This window comes from Chiroxiphia lanceolata, chromosome 8, assembly GCF_009829145.1.
Source record: "Chiroxiphia lanceolata isolate bChiLan1 chromosome 8, bChiLan1.pri, whole genome shotgun sequence".
Classification (NCBI taxonomy): Eukaryota; Metazoa; Chordata; class Aves; order Passeriformes; family Pipridae; genus Chiroxiphia; species Chiroxiphia lanceolata.
The window spans coordinates 18,803,702-18,819,611 of NC_045644.1; the positions used below are offsets into that span (position 1 = coordinate 18,803,702).

A 15,910-nucleotide genomic window follows, 5' to 3' on the forward strand; every position below is an offset into this window, starting at 1 on the left:
GCATGTCTCTCCTATGTAAGGAAAAAGTTTGAACTGTAACCCCAGATTTGCCATAGTTCATAGACTGAAGTGAGAGTGTCAAAGGACAGAGACCTGCTTATTGTGTCATCCTCTTCTGTACTGCTTAGAGGGGTCAGTTCTTAAGGAAAACTGCAGTATTTGGGCATGGGCTAGTGGCAGAGCAACACACTGATACCAGAAGCTAGAAAAATCTTAGAAGAAAACAAAACAAAATGTTCTGGTTTCATCTAAACAAGAAAAAAGAAAAAGAGAGCAAATGTTCTCTCTGAAAGAATGCTATTAGCAAGATTCTTTTTACCTTAAAAAAAATCCTAAACATCAGAGAATAGGAAACCTGGTCACACAAAACACTCTGGAAAGAAGCTCTCCATCTATCCCTTTATGCTGGGAACGGAGACTAATCTGAAGCCCTGAGCACCTGAATGCTATTTCTGTCTCCCCAGCCTAGTTACATCAGTTAAAAAGGATGGAGGGGATTCAGAGCCCTTACTGAAAAAGATCCTGTGTTTCTCCCCTTATGTGGTTAGAATTTAACCAGAAATATGCATTTCAACACTGCTTATTTATAAGAGAAAGCTAGACAATCTCTGATTGTCTGTAAAGAAGTTAATAATTTTGTGCCATTCAAAAATCTTGAGAAATCATACTCACAGATACCTTTGAGTTCATGATTCAAATTATAATCCTCTAGATCCAAATTCAAAACCACCCTCCCCACCCCAGTCTTTGTTCAGGGACCAGAATTCTCACAAGCATAGAAGCAGTACAAGAGTAGGCAAAGCCAGAATGGAAACAAAAAGATCTGGAAATACTCTCTTCAAATGATATTAACAAAAAGCAGAACAAAGCTCCTCAGTGTCTCTGGGGAAGTGGTATAATGTACTGTTTTGACATAGCAAACTCAGAGCCTGCTTAGACAACACAAGCTGACAAGGAGAGCAACAGATTCTGCTTTGTACTTTTGATTAGGATAACTAGCAAGGATTTTTCCTGATATGTTCATCCTCATCTTGGTTCTGAAGAACGTAAACTTTTCAGATCTAACTTTGGGTGGGCTTTGCTTGCTTGTTTTCTGCACAGCAAGGAGATGGTGTTTCCCTCCCTAGCTGACTGCATTTCTGGATCAAGAGTTCACCTTAACTGAGACAAATGTCTCTGACCTGCATCCCCTGTAATATTAATTGTTGAAGAACCTTTGTCTTGTGTTCAGAAAGTCCCTATCCCACTGCAGACTAACTTCTCCTATACTGTTCTCCTTCTGTTATGGTTTCAGTAGAAAAAGTTATGTACTGCTTCCCTTCCTAAAACAGCAATGACAGACTCAGTGTCAAGGTCGCTATTACTGGCTTTGCATCCACACAGGATTACTTTTTTGATTCATATTTTCAAAGAGACCCCCATGCATTCTGAAAATGAAGTTTTACCATCCTGTAGAAGCCTACTAAAAACCTCTGCTTACCTGAGTAAAATTTTTAGCAGGAGTTGATAGCCATCATTACTTTCAAATTCTGTTAATAAAGCTGATGATACGGGATAAGAATCTTTCACAAAGCACAAGACAATACTAGCAGCTTCACACACATCAGAAGCAGGTAGAGTATCAGCCAGTTTAAAGAGATTCTGAACAGCTATTTTAATGCAGTCCACAGCTGTGGAAAAAAAAAATACAGCAGGTATTTAAAAACTGTCAGTCAAACAAGTTCAAAGTTACTAACAAAAGTAAAACAAGTTTGAAAAGTTATTTCTCAGTAAAATAGTAGTCAGTTAAATCTTTTTCTAGACAGAAAAGACAAGAAGAGATATGAATATCACACTCATTTCAGAAGCTACATGAAGAACATTGATGGCTTTACAGTATGCATGCACTTCTTTGCTTAACCCACAGAAGCTGATTTAGTCTCAGGAGTACAGAACTTCCATCCCACCCACTCACCAAAATTCATATACAGTGATTCCAGCTGTCTGAGTACAAGGTAAGCAGAGACTAACAAATTTAACTCTCTTTTACTAAGTCGACCACACATTCTGTGCAGAGTTCACAGATTAATTCTTTACTCAATGAGGCATATGTAATGGGGTACACATGTTTTGCTCTGAGCAGCAATGCCTAGTTTTCTTGTCTAATCTGACAGCCAGTCCTTCCAGGACAGCTTCAAAATGTCTAAACAGGTCTTTCAGTGTCACTCAGGAAGCCAAATTTTTAGTTTAAAAAATAAAAATACCTATATGCAGTTATCCCATGACAAGGAATACTGACAGTAAGGTTTGCATTATAAAACTATTTTTTTTCCCTTCTAAGAAATTGAGACTTGTGGCCTTTGCACTTCTCAATAACAATAAACAAACAAACAAACAACAAAAAATTCCTTAGATTAATAAAGCCTAGGAAGAAATGAGGATGTAACGCATCCAATTATGATGCTGTCCCAAAAGACACTATTTCTCTGGCTGTGCCTCCAGCCCTGTTTTTAGTGTTCATGAGTCTTAGGCTCACAGACTGAGTCACATAACTTAAGGAAAAGCATATTACATCTTGCTCTTGTCTACATCAGTGTGATCAAGTGGGATTGTCTCTTGCCTGTAATTTTAATTTTTGTGTAAAAAGCCCTTCAGTTTCCAGACAGCTATCAGAGCTAATAAAGCTCCTGTCTACAAAGTCAAGAGCCCATTCTTTGCAGTTGACCAGTTATCAGATGATGTGGAGATAAAAATCCATCCTGGAAAAAATCCTTTTGAGAATTCATTCTCAGTGGAACTATGAGGAAAGGAGTAGTCAAATTACTAAACCAAACCTTGTAGGTACATGATGCTGTTTTTGGTCTGAGCCTTTGAAATTGTTCTCAGAACACGGCCTGTAGGTACTTTCCACGACTGGCTGCACTGGTCCCAGAGAGAAGCAGTTGCTATAATTAATGATTGAAGTTTATCAGCTGCCAGAAGTTCCTCTACACCTTGTTCCTCTTTGTACATGTTAAGCATTATCTGAAAAGCAAACAAACATCAGCTACAATAAAACCTCTGCAAATATCCAGGAGATGAAGAAAAACCCATTGGCAGAAGGAATTATAAGTTTGATAATAATGTCACGAGAAAGTAGCAGCAGTGAAATGAACAAATAAAACTACCACTAGGATATTCTTAATGGATTTTTTCCCACAAAGTCACATTGTTTTGTTTAATAAAAAAGTAAGAGATACAGTGGCATCATCTCAGATTGTTTTATACTGCTCCTGATGCTTGTTCAACAGTTTTCAGTACAAAAGCACTTCTTTTTGTGGCAGTTTGAATCAATCACCAGCTAAGAGCCTAAGTGTATCTGAGTGCCCAGGACAAATGAACTCCCAGAGGCACATCTCACCTCAACAAGCATTTCCTGAGTTTGGGCTTCATCCACACTTGCCTCTCCAGCATCACTGGTTTTCTTCAGAGGAAAAGTGAAGAAAAGGTACAGGCACTGCATCAGAGCGGCGGGAAGTCCAGATACAATGATGTTCCACAAAGTTCTCTAAGTAAGCAAAATAAAGATCAGTCCCTCCAGAAGCTGACCACAGTTTTCTTGTGTTTCTACACACTGAGAGTAATCATGGCAGATGAAAGAGCTACTTGAGCATTTTATCCTTATGAGTACTCCAGAGCACACAAGACTGGCTATCATATAGCATGGCTGTACAAATCCATCTGGCAGAAGTAAATACACTAACCATGTGTTGCCATAGATGTTCCCAGGACTTCCCACTACAGGCTTGACAGAGATTCTATGTCCTGCATATAGAGACCTACAGTCAATAAAGCACACAGCCTGCAAACTAACTAGCAGCTGAACAGGCAGCAAGGCCAGAGACAGACAGTGCCCCCTTTACCATTAGTCTCCAGGACACCCTGCAGCTACAGAGGCCTGGTATGTTAAAAGCATGAATTCTTCATTCCCTCCTTGACTCAGCATGACAGCAATTTAGCTATAATGCCTTTGCTTTTTTTAACTGCACACACACTTCTAATTATAGGATTCATAAATGCAAGAGACAGTTTCTTCATAGTGTTTCTCAACACTTAGTTTATTCCCATTTTCACCATGGCTGTGTACAACTTCCAGAGAAGTCCCAGTGTGTGTGCTTGGCACACAGTAATCAGAGCAAAAACCAGAAGCAAATTAAACAGAAGAATGAGGTTTGTGATATGAAGTTTTGTGAGTGTGTGTGCTACAAAAAATAGCAGTGTCTTAAATCTGTGAAAAACACAAAGCTCATCAGAAACTTCATGCTGTAACTAACTATATATAATTTTATGGAGGTCCTTTTGACACAGAACATGTCCCCTAGAATCTGACAGTAAGATTTTATTTTTGTGTGTTTGAATAAGACTCAACTAAATGTTGTGGATAAACACATAACTGATGCCCATCAGCAGGCTGTACTGCTGATGCCAGTCTGCATTCAAGATGGCTGTAAAAGTAGAATTTGTGAAATGCTTCAAAGCAAGAGTCTATCAGGATGGAAAATTCAACCACTGTATTACCAGGGATACAGGTCCCTACTAGTCACCTTTTTGATTTGTAAATTGGAGTGATAAAGAAAGGCTGAAGAGCAGTAGTACATAAGGGGGGGGAAGCAGAGGAAAAATAGCTGTCTGATCATCAAAACAAAAAGGGTATCTGAAAGCACACAGTGCTTACTTCTCTCTTTCAGAGAAGCCTGGCCTATAGACCTGGTGGTGCATCCTCTGATTGTATACCCTGGGCATGCTGAAGCTCCAAGTACTGGGGATAATGCAAACACTGAGACTTAGGTGTCCCACTGTTGGGGTGGCTACACGGCTCCTCTGAAATAAAAAGAAAAAAGCCCTCTGTAGTAATTTCTCTTACCAAGTCAGTCTGTGAGAGCAGATACACTGATTTCAGGAGCAAATGGCCATCTTCTGCTTCCACTTTCTGTTGTAGGAATTGCTCCAAAGCCAGACGAGCTTCTTCTGTTACCACGAAAACATAAATCAAAGATGAAAATGCTGTATTGATGTAGATTCTTAACAGATCTGACAAATTTAACAAAATTACAGTAGCAGGAGTCCACTGAATGAACAGAAAGACATAAAATGATTTTGATCCAGCATCAGGTTCAGGTCAGTTCACGTAAATTATGTCTCAAACTGAGAAATTTCACTGGGAATACCAGCTCAGCTCATGAAGCCTGTCAGCTGACAGTGCGAAGAATGTACAACAGCCACCAGGAAAGCCATGCATGGCTGGCAGTATTTTTCTCATTAAAGAAAGCTCCTCAGAATAGTGTACAACCTACTCTTTAACTCTTATATGTATTATACATTTCCAGCTACAAAAGTTCCAAACCCAAGATCAGCAAGGCCAGCTCTTCAGTGCAATCACCTAAAACGAGTGCCAGCTCACACCTACTGAAATATCTGGCTTGATACACAGCATTTTCCTATTCCCTCTTTATTTCCAGCACAGAGGACAGCTGAAAGACAGCACATTTCCAGAACAAGTGGATCCAGTGGATATGGTATGGGATCCTTACCCGCAGGTTTGCCATTGAGGGTCCTCTTAATTTCTTTAGTCAGAAGCTTGGAAACCTCACTGGCTAACAGCTGAATGTTGGGGAATACGACAACTCCAGCAGACTGTTCCCAGGCCTGAAATCCAAGCATAACTGTTAAGTCTTTCTGACATATCATGTCTTTGGTAGACTGACAAATACTAATATATATAAAGAAAGAACGATAAAGCTAACAATCCCCTGCAAAATTCCCTTTCCATCCAGTATAGTCCATTAAGCAGCCTTTTCCAGACAGGAAGGAGTATAACAGATACAGATACAGATGCAGAAGTCAACCCTTTGAATCACATAACACACCTACTAGAGAGCTTTTACAGTATTTTCTACATTGAGTACAATCAAAACAATGTAAATATTTGTCATACTCTCTGTCACTAATCCTTTGTATCAAAAATTATGCTAGTCCCTTTCAAAATACAACATAAACACCCTGAAGAAAAACAAATTTATAGACAAATTTATAAACATTTTATAAATAAATTTATTATTTACTTGTTCAAGAATGGACAAGCAATTAAATGCAAAGCTTACTAGATAACAGCAAGACTTGCTAAATCTCAGAGTTTGGCAAACAGATCCCCTCTTAAATGTAACCCTGCCTTTGGGGAAAAAAAATTCAAGAGCAATAAAAAAAAAAATTCCAGCAGACTAATACTATCACATCCAATTGGCCTCCAACAAGCATGTATCATTACTTTTATACAGAGCATCTAATGCTATATACATTAATGTATTAGCAATAGTTCAGCATTCACCTCTAAAAACCAGCCTGAGACACCTCTGTCCCCAGCAACCTTGAAAATTTCTTTACAAAAGTCTCCTTCTAGAAGCTCTGAAAAATCATACTGTAAGGTCAGATTATAAAAGGAAGGTAAGAAAAATAATGACATTTTCCTAAAATAGTTTGGAGCAAATATAATATTGTCTGCCAAGAAATAAGTACAACTCTTTGTAAAAGAAGATCTTCCACAAATATTTCCTTCCCTACCACGCTTTCAACTCCTTGTTATTTCATCATGGATGGCAGCTTGTGGACAAGCTATTTTTTTCCCCATGTAGCGCCAGTTGTCTGTCAGTAATCAAGCAGGCACCTACTTTTTACTTCATTTTACTGTAGCCAACACAGTAAAACGCACCCAACTGTTCTTTCTGTGCTACAAGAGTGAAATGCAATTGCACAGTGTGCCTATCAATAATTTTCAATCAATGAATCAATCATATTAAAAACAAACTAGTTTTTCAGATTTTGACCATAAGTTATTTGCAGAGATACTCAGTTGTGAGTAAGATCCATCAGTTCCTCCACTTTTGATGCAGAAGGGAGGGAAGATATATAAAGAACAGAAGCAAGCTGGGCAAACACAATGACAAGAAACCTACAGCCACTTCAGGATATACAATGCTTGTCATTAAGCTACACCCTTTCTCAGAAAAAAAGCAGTGATAAATCCCTGCCCCTCTTCCTCAAAGAGGAACATCCACAGCCCTTCAGAAAGGCCTTGTTATACCTACTCTTCTGCTAACAGAAAGAGCAGGATAAATTTTAGGATTTGAGACCATACACAGCAGGGAGCAGTAATCAAATGTTCACAGCAATGCTACCAGTCCTTCTCCCTACAAAGCAGGCCACTAATGTTCTGATTTAATTCTATTGGTGATCGTTCCATGGGTCAGACATCAATCTTTAGAATACACTGCCCTTTAAGAACAGACCTAATTATTTCCATATTCATGTTCCAGCCTATAGAAGATCTGTATCTGGAAGCATATTAACCTGACTCCATTCCAGGATGTCTGCCTTCAGGCGAAACTCGAATAATATGGTATCAACGTAATATGATTTTCTTTCTTCCTCTTAAGTCTGTTTCTACATGTTTAAGATTCTGTCACAAGTTCCCCGTGTCTGCTTTTACCATCTGTCCTTCCTACTCCATAGTTCATGGAGAGATGTTAGTTCAAAAGCCAGCCATGCGATAGAACGTTCTGATACTTTCTGAGGCACCGAGAAGGAAGACACAGAAGGCACATTTAAATGACTCCCTAGGCCTGAATCACAAGCAGATGGCTAACATTTTCCTCCTACACCTTTTCTTTCTATGTCAAGGAGTATCAATGAGTAATGAGCCCCCATATCCGAGGTGTCTCCTGGTTAGTGCCCCCTCTCTCCAGCCAACTGAGTAAGAGCTAAAGATCTCTTAAATCAATGATGTAAGGCTAAAATGCTCTAGTCACACTTCTAAACTTAAATGCCTGCAAAGCCCTGCAAAGCTCCACTATTATATCTAAGAAAAGTGGGGTGAAGAATCTCTCTCTCAGGGCATAAAATCAAGTGTTAAGCTAATGAAAAATTCATATTTCCATTCTGAATATATTCTGTAGCCAAAATTTCCTTTAAGAATTTTAAATCCCCTTTTTGCAAGCCTTACTGCAGTTCAGGAAATCAGTTTCTATAACCCTAAAGCGTGTGAAGTTCAGCCCTCCAGAAAGGAGACACACAATGGGTATGCATATGTACAACATTGCCAGCCCCTCAGCAATACTCACCTTGCCTCCTGAGAACAATTGTCCTTTGACACACCGGTACTAAATTTTATTTCTCATGTGTCATGATAAATAAGCAATTTCCTTCTTTGCTGTCCAATTTCTAATTCCTAAGACTTCTAGATTTTATAAATTTTATCATCTTTGTTCAGAAACAACTCTCTCAGTCCTTTGAAAATTACCACCACGTGAAAGGTATCCTTGTTATTCATACCTAGTTAATGATCAGCAAATGTAAATATGTTTATATAATCTTATCACACCAAGACTTTCTTACTTCATGTTCATTATGTGGTATTCAAAAACTAAAGCTGCAACACAACTCAGAAACTTGGAGATCTTCGAATTTCAATTTCATTTTAAGTTTGAGGAAGGAAAAGCTCAGCAGAAGAATTCCACAAAAAGCCTTTTGCTTACAAGACAGGGAGGGAGCAGTTTGGAGAGACTATCTTCCACAGCAAAGCCTGTCTTCTCAAAAGATAAAGTATGTGTGGTTTCCATGGACCTTCAAGAAGAAGGAAGACAGGAGGTCTGAAAACAGTCCAGAAAAAAAACAAAATAGATGACTGCTGCTCCAAGTACAAAGGTTGTTAGTGTGCTGCCTCAAAAAAAACAGTGAAATTTTCAGCATGCCATTTTAAAAGCAGACCTATGGAAAGGGAAGGTGCTCCTCTACAGAAAACTGTCAGATTATCAGTCCTGATCTGACTTTGAAGAGCATTCTTTGAAGGCTGAGAAAGGAACACTGCCCCTTTGCAAAGACAGAAATTTTGTGACCTGATAAAGCAGTGGTGAGCTCCCAAGACAGCAAAGCCTGCCCCAGCACATGTAGTGTTATATGCAGAGAGAGAGAATAATTTCCAGTGACAGGCTCATATGCAGAACAACAGCTGTTCTGTTCAAATATAGTCTTTGGTTCAGAAGGGGCACTCTTCTATGCAAAAAAATCCAGAAGTTGAGAGGAAGTGGTGAAAAGTGAAATTTGTTCAATAATCATAAAGTATCTGTAGGATCATTTAGATTTATTAAGAAGGCCACTTCTGAGACTCCAGGTTATACACTCATTGTCTTTTGAGACCCCTCCACTCATTTTGTCTGCACTGCCTTGGACCAGGGCAAGCTTGTACTCAAACACAGAGAACTCTTCACCATAGGCACTGCCAGATCCTACCCATAACTCAGTTGTTTTAATCAGGCTGACACCAGTGAGTGCCCTGTTTCAGTGCTGTTCACTGACACCATCATCTACAGGGATTTCACTGTGCACCAGGACTTATCAGTTTCATGCTCCATCCAGCTGAGTGAAACGTTTAAGACTATCTGGAAGTTACTCCTGCTTTACTGTCATGGACACTAAAGATTTCACAACGCTGAACACAGTGAATTTCCTACGCACTCCGTTTAAAATGTCAGTCTAGAGTATCACCTTTTATGTCTCACAGTACTTCCATATAAAGAGTGATCATGCATTAACTTTTTTTTTCTTCACCTACACACTGGCTACTTTTTAGAAAATCAGCTCAACTAGGTAGGGAACAGATGTATCTGAGTTCGGTCACTCAAGAACACTGAAAAATCACACGTACAGACAATTGAAATATGCCATCACTAAAATACGGTTTCATCAAAAAGATGCTTTTGCTTTCTTTTCTGAAAGACATAGTGAGAGAGTGTAAAACCACAGATTTAATACTCATAAATACCCAATGTAATTCAATAGAAAAACAATTCTTCTGTACTACTACATCACCACAGTATATTTAAATATAGGCCAAGCTTTCTGCTTTATTCAGTATATGCTCTGCCATTCTATCACTGTATGGTCCACTCAAACAGTGTCCTGTATATTTCACAGACTCTAGCAAAGAAAACAAACCCATAAGGCTCCCGTTCACTACAGAGCTCTTCTAATTTCTCCTTTTAACATGGCCATCTCAGAAACTGTTGGCTGATGGAAGGTCTAGGGAATGGGGTAGGGTAGCCTGCTAACTAAAATGTTCTGGTTCTCAGCTGTATCCCTCACCCATGGTATGATCTTCTTCTCTTCGTTCCATGTCCCTAACACAAATCCTCTCTCAAGCACTAAAATTAGACATCAGCATGGTCATTAACCCCAAAATTCCATCTTAAGACTGTATTCCTGCATTTCCCCTAACTTGCCTGCATGCCACAACCACATTTTCCCAGACTGAAAGTGTGCTCAGCCTCCCATTAAGTAATAAAATACATGAGACAGACATGAAGTGATCTCTTCACTTTGAAAGATGCCTGTCTCATCAACATATTCCTTGCCTTCAAGAATAGAATTTAGCCACTCAGGAAAGTAAAGCAGTGTTCCCTCACACATTTTTCTCATACTAACTCAACAGGTTAGGTAGATGGAAGGAGGAGTACTTTTACTCCCAGTGGAGTAAAAGCATCACCTAGACAAAGGGATCCTGTTTCAATTAACTATACTGGCAGTTTGGGTGACCACAGAATGGATAGGGCAACAGAAACTCAAATTTACATCCTTGAACAAACCTTTAAGAAGAGGGGAAGAAAGTCCAGCAGCCTTCTCTGTTGATCCTCTGGGACAAGAAATGGAGCCACTTGCTCATACTCTACAAATTGTTTGCCTAGAGTCTCCCACTGGAGGGTATGGCTCTGGGGCAGCTTGTCCTTGCTGTGTGCAGGCTTCTCCAGCTCCTCTGCCGTGTCTCCATCATCAGGGCTTTGCTCTTGCTGTCCTGCTTTGTAAGGTGCATCCTCCAGCTGCCGTGTGAGTTCAGCTGCTTTGTCCATGCTGAGATGAGACCAGATAAAGATACTATGTTATTTACAGTTAGATCATCTCTTACTGTTTAACCCTCCCATGAAACTAGACGCTGAGAGTTTTAACTGTTGGAGTTAGAGAGTTTAGAAACATGGAAACGGTCTCAGTCATTGACTCTTCTACAATTCTAATGGCAAAGCACCCTGCTTATGGACAAGAATATGAACAAGCTGTCTGCCATGAGACACGTGCATGTGCTCCATAACTCATCTGGGCTTTGACAGGACAAACAAGCAAACCATGCAGCAAATCTGTATTCCAGCCCCAGCTTTGCCACTGAGCCAGATCCTCTCCCTTATACTTCAGTCACCCCAACTGTAAACCAAGTTATAATTATTACCATCATCAGATCTTCAACAGAAGAGCACTAGCCAAGAGCCAGGTTACACATTTCATTTAGTATGGACGCTAAATTAAGCTGCACATCACTGATACACGCCCTACCTAGGGTGGGGCTGAAGCCCTGTCTGGAACAGGAGTTGGGTGGAAAAGCCAAAGGTTCTCCACATGGGTGTGCTGGCCCAAAGAGACAGCCAGATTCAGCTCTTCTATATGGCCAACATACAGCTCTGTACAATAAGTAGGTATTTTCACTACAACATTACTTGCTTTGTTGATCCTGCAAACCGAAGTGGATATTCCTCAATGAAGGAGCATGGTGCTTCTAGAAGTCTCATTTCCACCAAATTTAATTTAAAATGAGTCCATCTTGCATTATAGGTACGGGAATCCTTCTGATACAACTCATCTCAACCCCAAGTCCTCTCATCTACTTTACAGCCCTGTTTTCACCCATAGTCTTCTGAGAGGTCATTGACACAGCCTTGAATCCATAGCAGCTCCAGTCCTCTGCCGTAGCCTTCTGTGAGCTCACCTTGCTATGTTGAGCCTACATAATGACAACACTTACACCAATGGAAATCAGGCTTCTCCAGTTTCCATCAAAGTCATCCATATGCTTATTGGTATCTAGGTCATTGTCTGACTATTCAAAATATGACAGGACAAATTATCACAGTGTGGGTAGACAGATGGGAGTCATCAAAATTAATGTATCTCACTTTACTTACCAAGTATATTGTCTTCTAAGAGCCTAGAAGAATCTTTAACACATTGTTACACCCCCCTCAAAGAAAAACGTCAATGTAGCTTCATTTCTAGGAAATAGGTTCTTTCTCTACAGTGTCTCTTTGATTGCCATTCTAGCTTGTCAATAAAAATGCCAAAAAGCAAATATAACTAAAAAACTGAGTCAGATCTGCACTACCAGTACATACATCCATTAAAATAAATTTTAAAAGAGTATTACAAGCTTGGTTTAGAATCATAAGCCAGCACTACATTTGGGATTCTCTTCCTTCACCTTCCAAAAGTTATGCAGTTAGTTAGCTTACTGCTTGCGTTCTGCCCACTCCAGGCCAGATGAATCAGTTTCCCTTCCACACTCACGCAGCAACTCCACACTGCGCAGATGAAGAGCATGACATTATCTTGTCACTGTGCACCACACCACCTGCAGCAAGCTGACAGTGCCAGCAGACACCTATGTCTGGATGTAAATGCCGATCCTTCACAGTATGGCAGAGGCTAATTCACTCTACCACAGCCCATACTCTGTCCTTTGTGGGAGATGGAGGGCTATGAAATTTTGATCAGCCTCCAAGGAACAGTCAATCTAAAATTTCCTACCTCAACAACATTCTGTGTTTCACTGCTGTTGTTTTCTCTAATTATCTGTGTTAAGACAACACAGCCTTGTGAGCAGAAAAATTGTGATGACTGTCTGCATACAGTAAACAGGAAGACTCTGTTCCTCATGACTGTGTGGGAGTTACATTTGTCATATGTTATACTCAAATCTGGTGTGGGATTTTGGCCCACTTGAGTCATCATGAAGCTGTACAGCGTGTTGATTGAGGAAGCCTGGGTACTGTTCTAGGGGCTTCAGTGAGCATAGTTCACTTATGCTGCTCTCACATCCCAAACAGCACCACCATTCTCTCTCTAAAGGAAATGTCTCACCTTGGAAGCTACTCTGCTAAGCCTAAATCAATGCTAAGCAACAAGTAACTCATTCTCAGTGCCTACACTCAACCTTTGTCATTTGCATTGAGAAACCCAAAGTTCTTTACAGAGGCATTCTACAGATGGTGAAACTAAGTCATGGAGAGGTGAAATGAAGTGCCTGTGCTGGCCTCAGAAGGTCAGTGACTGACCAATCAACTTCTTATATTGCACTGCATGAGTATGGCCCTGTAAATGTTTTTACCATTTTTCTCTCTTTCTATTCACACTTCACTCTCTTGTCAATGTCACAGCTAAAGCAAGCGGGGATGGTCACTCAAAAAATGTTTGCTCTGTGAATCCATGCAGTGAAAGAGTTCTTCCCATCTCCACAGAAACTCTCATAACCAGATATGCACACACAACTTCATTAATGAAGACCTAATTATAGCAGGCTATATAGGACATCTAAGTGTATGTGGAAATATTTAATCTCCATAAATACATGAAAGCAAAATGAGGATTATTATTTTCCTCATTATTTGTTCCAAACTATCTGGACTACAAAAGACATATTAGACTAAATATCAGTCCTCTGGTATTAGTCGGTTGACTCCACTTGCACTATCTGCTTTAAATATTACTTCTCCTAATAGCCTTTTCTTGTGTCTACATTTTGATTAAGACTTCTAAGTCCTTTACACTTTCTCTTCCTCTCAGAGGATAATTATTCCTCTAGACTAACCACAAAATCACAGGGTCCAGCATTCAAATATCTTTGGTATTAAGGATAGATTAGATATTTTGAAAAGATCTTATATGTTTTCTCTCTTCTACACTCCACCATTTGTTTTGATCCTCAGTGTAAGTTAAGAGCTTATTTCAGCTTTGATAAGTTTCTTCATTTGATTCTTAAGTTTGATAAGATACTTTTTGATAAGTATCACAATGATACAAAAAGTAAACTCTAAATAATAAAGGTTTTAGAAGACATGAAAGTCAAAATGTTTTAAGTAAATCTGATGCAATCATTCAGAAAGTAGTGAGAGGAAATGTAATCATGTATTTTCCCTTTTTTTCTAAATGAAGCTCATGTGAAATCACACGGCAATGTTGCTACGTTTTTTTAGGCTGAAAAGACAAAAGGGAAGAAAGGCCTGACCAAAGCTGGCAGAAGAACCGGCAGAACACTGTTACTAACATCTTACTAGATGAACAAACATGATTTTTTAAATGACAGTTTATTTATCTGTGATTACCTCCCCCAGCAGTTCAAAGAAGGATCTCATTCGGCTACAAAATCTCAATTTACACCAAGATCAAGAAGTTTACTTATACATTTAAAATCACTTGTTATCACAGCCAGATGGTTGACCAAAAGACAATCAAGTCTCATACCATATTTCAGAGATTGGTCCACTTTTTTACAGTAAGTATCTGCAAAAAATGCTAGATATTTGAATGCACAAGGAAATCTTTAATCTCCAGAAGTACATGAAAGCAAAATAAAGACTATGAATTGCTTCCTTATTTACTCCAACTGTTCTAATGACAAGAAAAATATTAGACTAAATATCAGACTTCTACAACTACCTGCTTTAAATATTCCTTCTCCTAATAGCCTTTCCTTAACTATTAAATCCCAGGAAACTGGTGACTGTCAGAAACACACGTCTCAGAGCATCCCACAAATCCACTGTGTGATACTCCTTTATAACTCTTTCCTTTCTCTGGCAGCTAAGATGACTGTTTAATGAACACAGTTATGACAGTTAATAATTTTAAATGCTAAAAACAGGGATGCCACTACCTCCCAAAGAAAGCTGTCTGATGCCATAACAGATCCAAGCAATAGCAGGCATCATTTGTTTTTTCTGTGAAACACGATATATCACAAATTCTTGTTCTCTTCCCATTCAATCACAAACTCCCGCCTTGTGGCTCACATCACTCTGTGTTCACAGGAATCACAGTACCTCAGAGTGAACAGTGTGCCAGATGCTGTCCACCTACTACCCTCTTACCTTTGTCCCTCCTATTCACCCTGGTTCTTCCTCCCTGAACTCCTTCTGCCTTCCTTATCTACATCTATCAGTTCTATTTCTCATAGTTCATGAGACAAACTGAACAAACACCACCAAAAAGATTTACACTTAAATGTCACTCTATTTACATTCTCCAATAAGAGGACTGCAATAACTTAAATCAAGTTGCAAAATTAAATATCCTACCCAACCTTGCCAGTTCCATCTAATCAAAAATTTACAGGGCAAGGTATTCTCTCTTCCTATGTTCTGGCACAGTGCTTTGTACAATAGGATCCTAATCTGGCTGGTGCCTTGAAATACAAATCACTGACAAAATTCAAGTAACAGAAGGGTTTTAAAACACTTTTCAACTTAGAGAAGCAGAGACGTTGGGTATACTTTCTTTTGAGATGTGGTCCTCCTGGAAGTGAAGTAATGTCCCCATCTCAAGAGCAAACAGAATGCTTCTGTTCAGTCATGGACAATATAGTAGTAACAAACTCAACAACTAAGACCAGAGTAATTCTGACCATCTCAAAACAACAGCTCATTAGATAAGGACATTCAGTTAAATCATATCTAACAAGTCTTCACTAGCAGCAGCAACAGATCTGCAATCCTTAAATCTGCAATTCTATTATCATCTCTAGATTAAATGATACAAGCAAACCACTGATCCTTTTTCCTCTTTGTACTGCAGTCTGGGGTGAACTTTGACTGAAATCTTTGCTATTTGAAAATGGTCCTACAGTGACAAAGCAGTTGCAGATAATACTGCAGTTTCCTTCAACATTTAACACTGTTCCTTTTGCTTTCACAGCGAATCTCTTGACATACCTGGGCTCCTAGATTTGGCAGCTCCTGTTGCAGTCAATAACCACATCCAAAAGGAGTGTTACTGTTTCTGTCCTACTAGGCATCTTGCTGCACGCAGC

The 15,910-nt window shown here is 39.4% G+C and overlaps 1 protein-coding gene across 3 annotated transcripts in view; it reads right to left on the minus strand.

Moving 5' to 3' along the window:
* Nucleotides 1-15,910, minus strand: part of WDFY4 (WDFY family member 4) — a 128,825-nt gene extending 112,915 nt beyond the window's left edge. For 2 of the 3 annotated variants that reach the window (XM_032695324.1, XM_032695326.1), the window contains exons 1-7: nt 15,813-15,910; nt 10,653-10,914; nt 5,550-5,664; nt 4,883-4,986; nt 3,380-3,526; nt 2,814-3,003; nt 1,481-1,670 (exon numbers count right to left, since the gene is read on the minus strand). In XM_032695324.1, the coding sequence (XP_032551215.1) occupies nt 1,481-1,670; nt 2,814-3,003; nt 3,380-3,526; nt 4,883-4,986; nt 5,550-5,664; nt 10,653-10,913 (1,007 nt within the window). In that variant the 5' untranslated portion in view covers nt 10,914; nt 15,813-15,910. Of the gene's footprint in view, nt 1-1,480; nt 1,671-2,813; nt 3,004-3,379; nt 3,527-4,882; nt 4,987-5,549; nt 5,665-10,652; nt 10,915-11,549; nt 11,789-15,812 lie in introns of those variants that run through there. The other variant, XM_032695325.1, reaches the window with a different exon arrangement.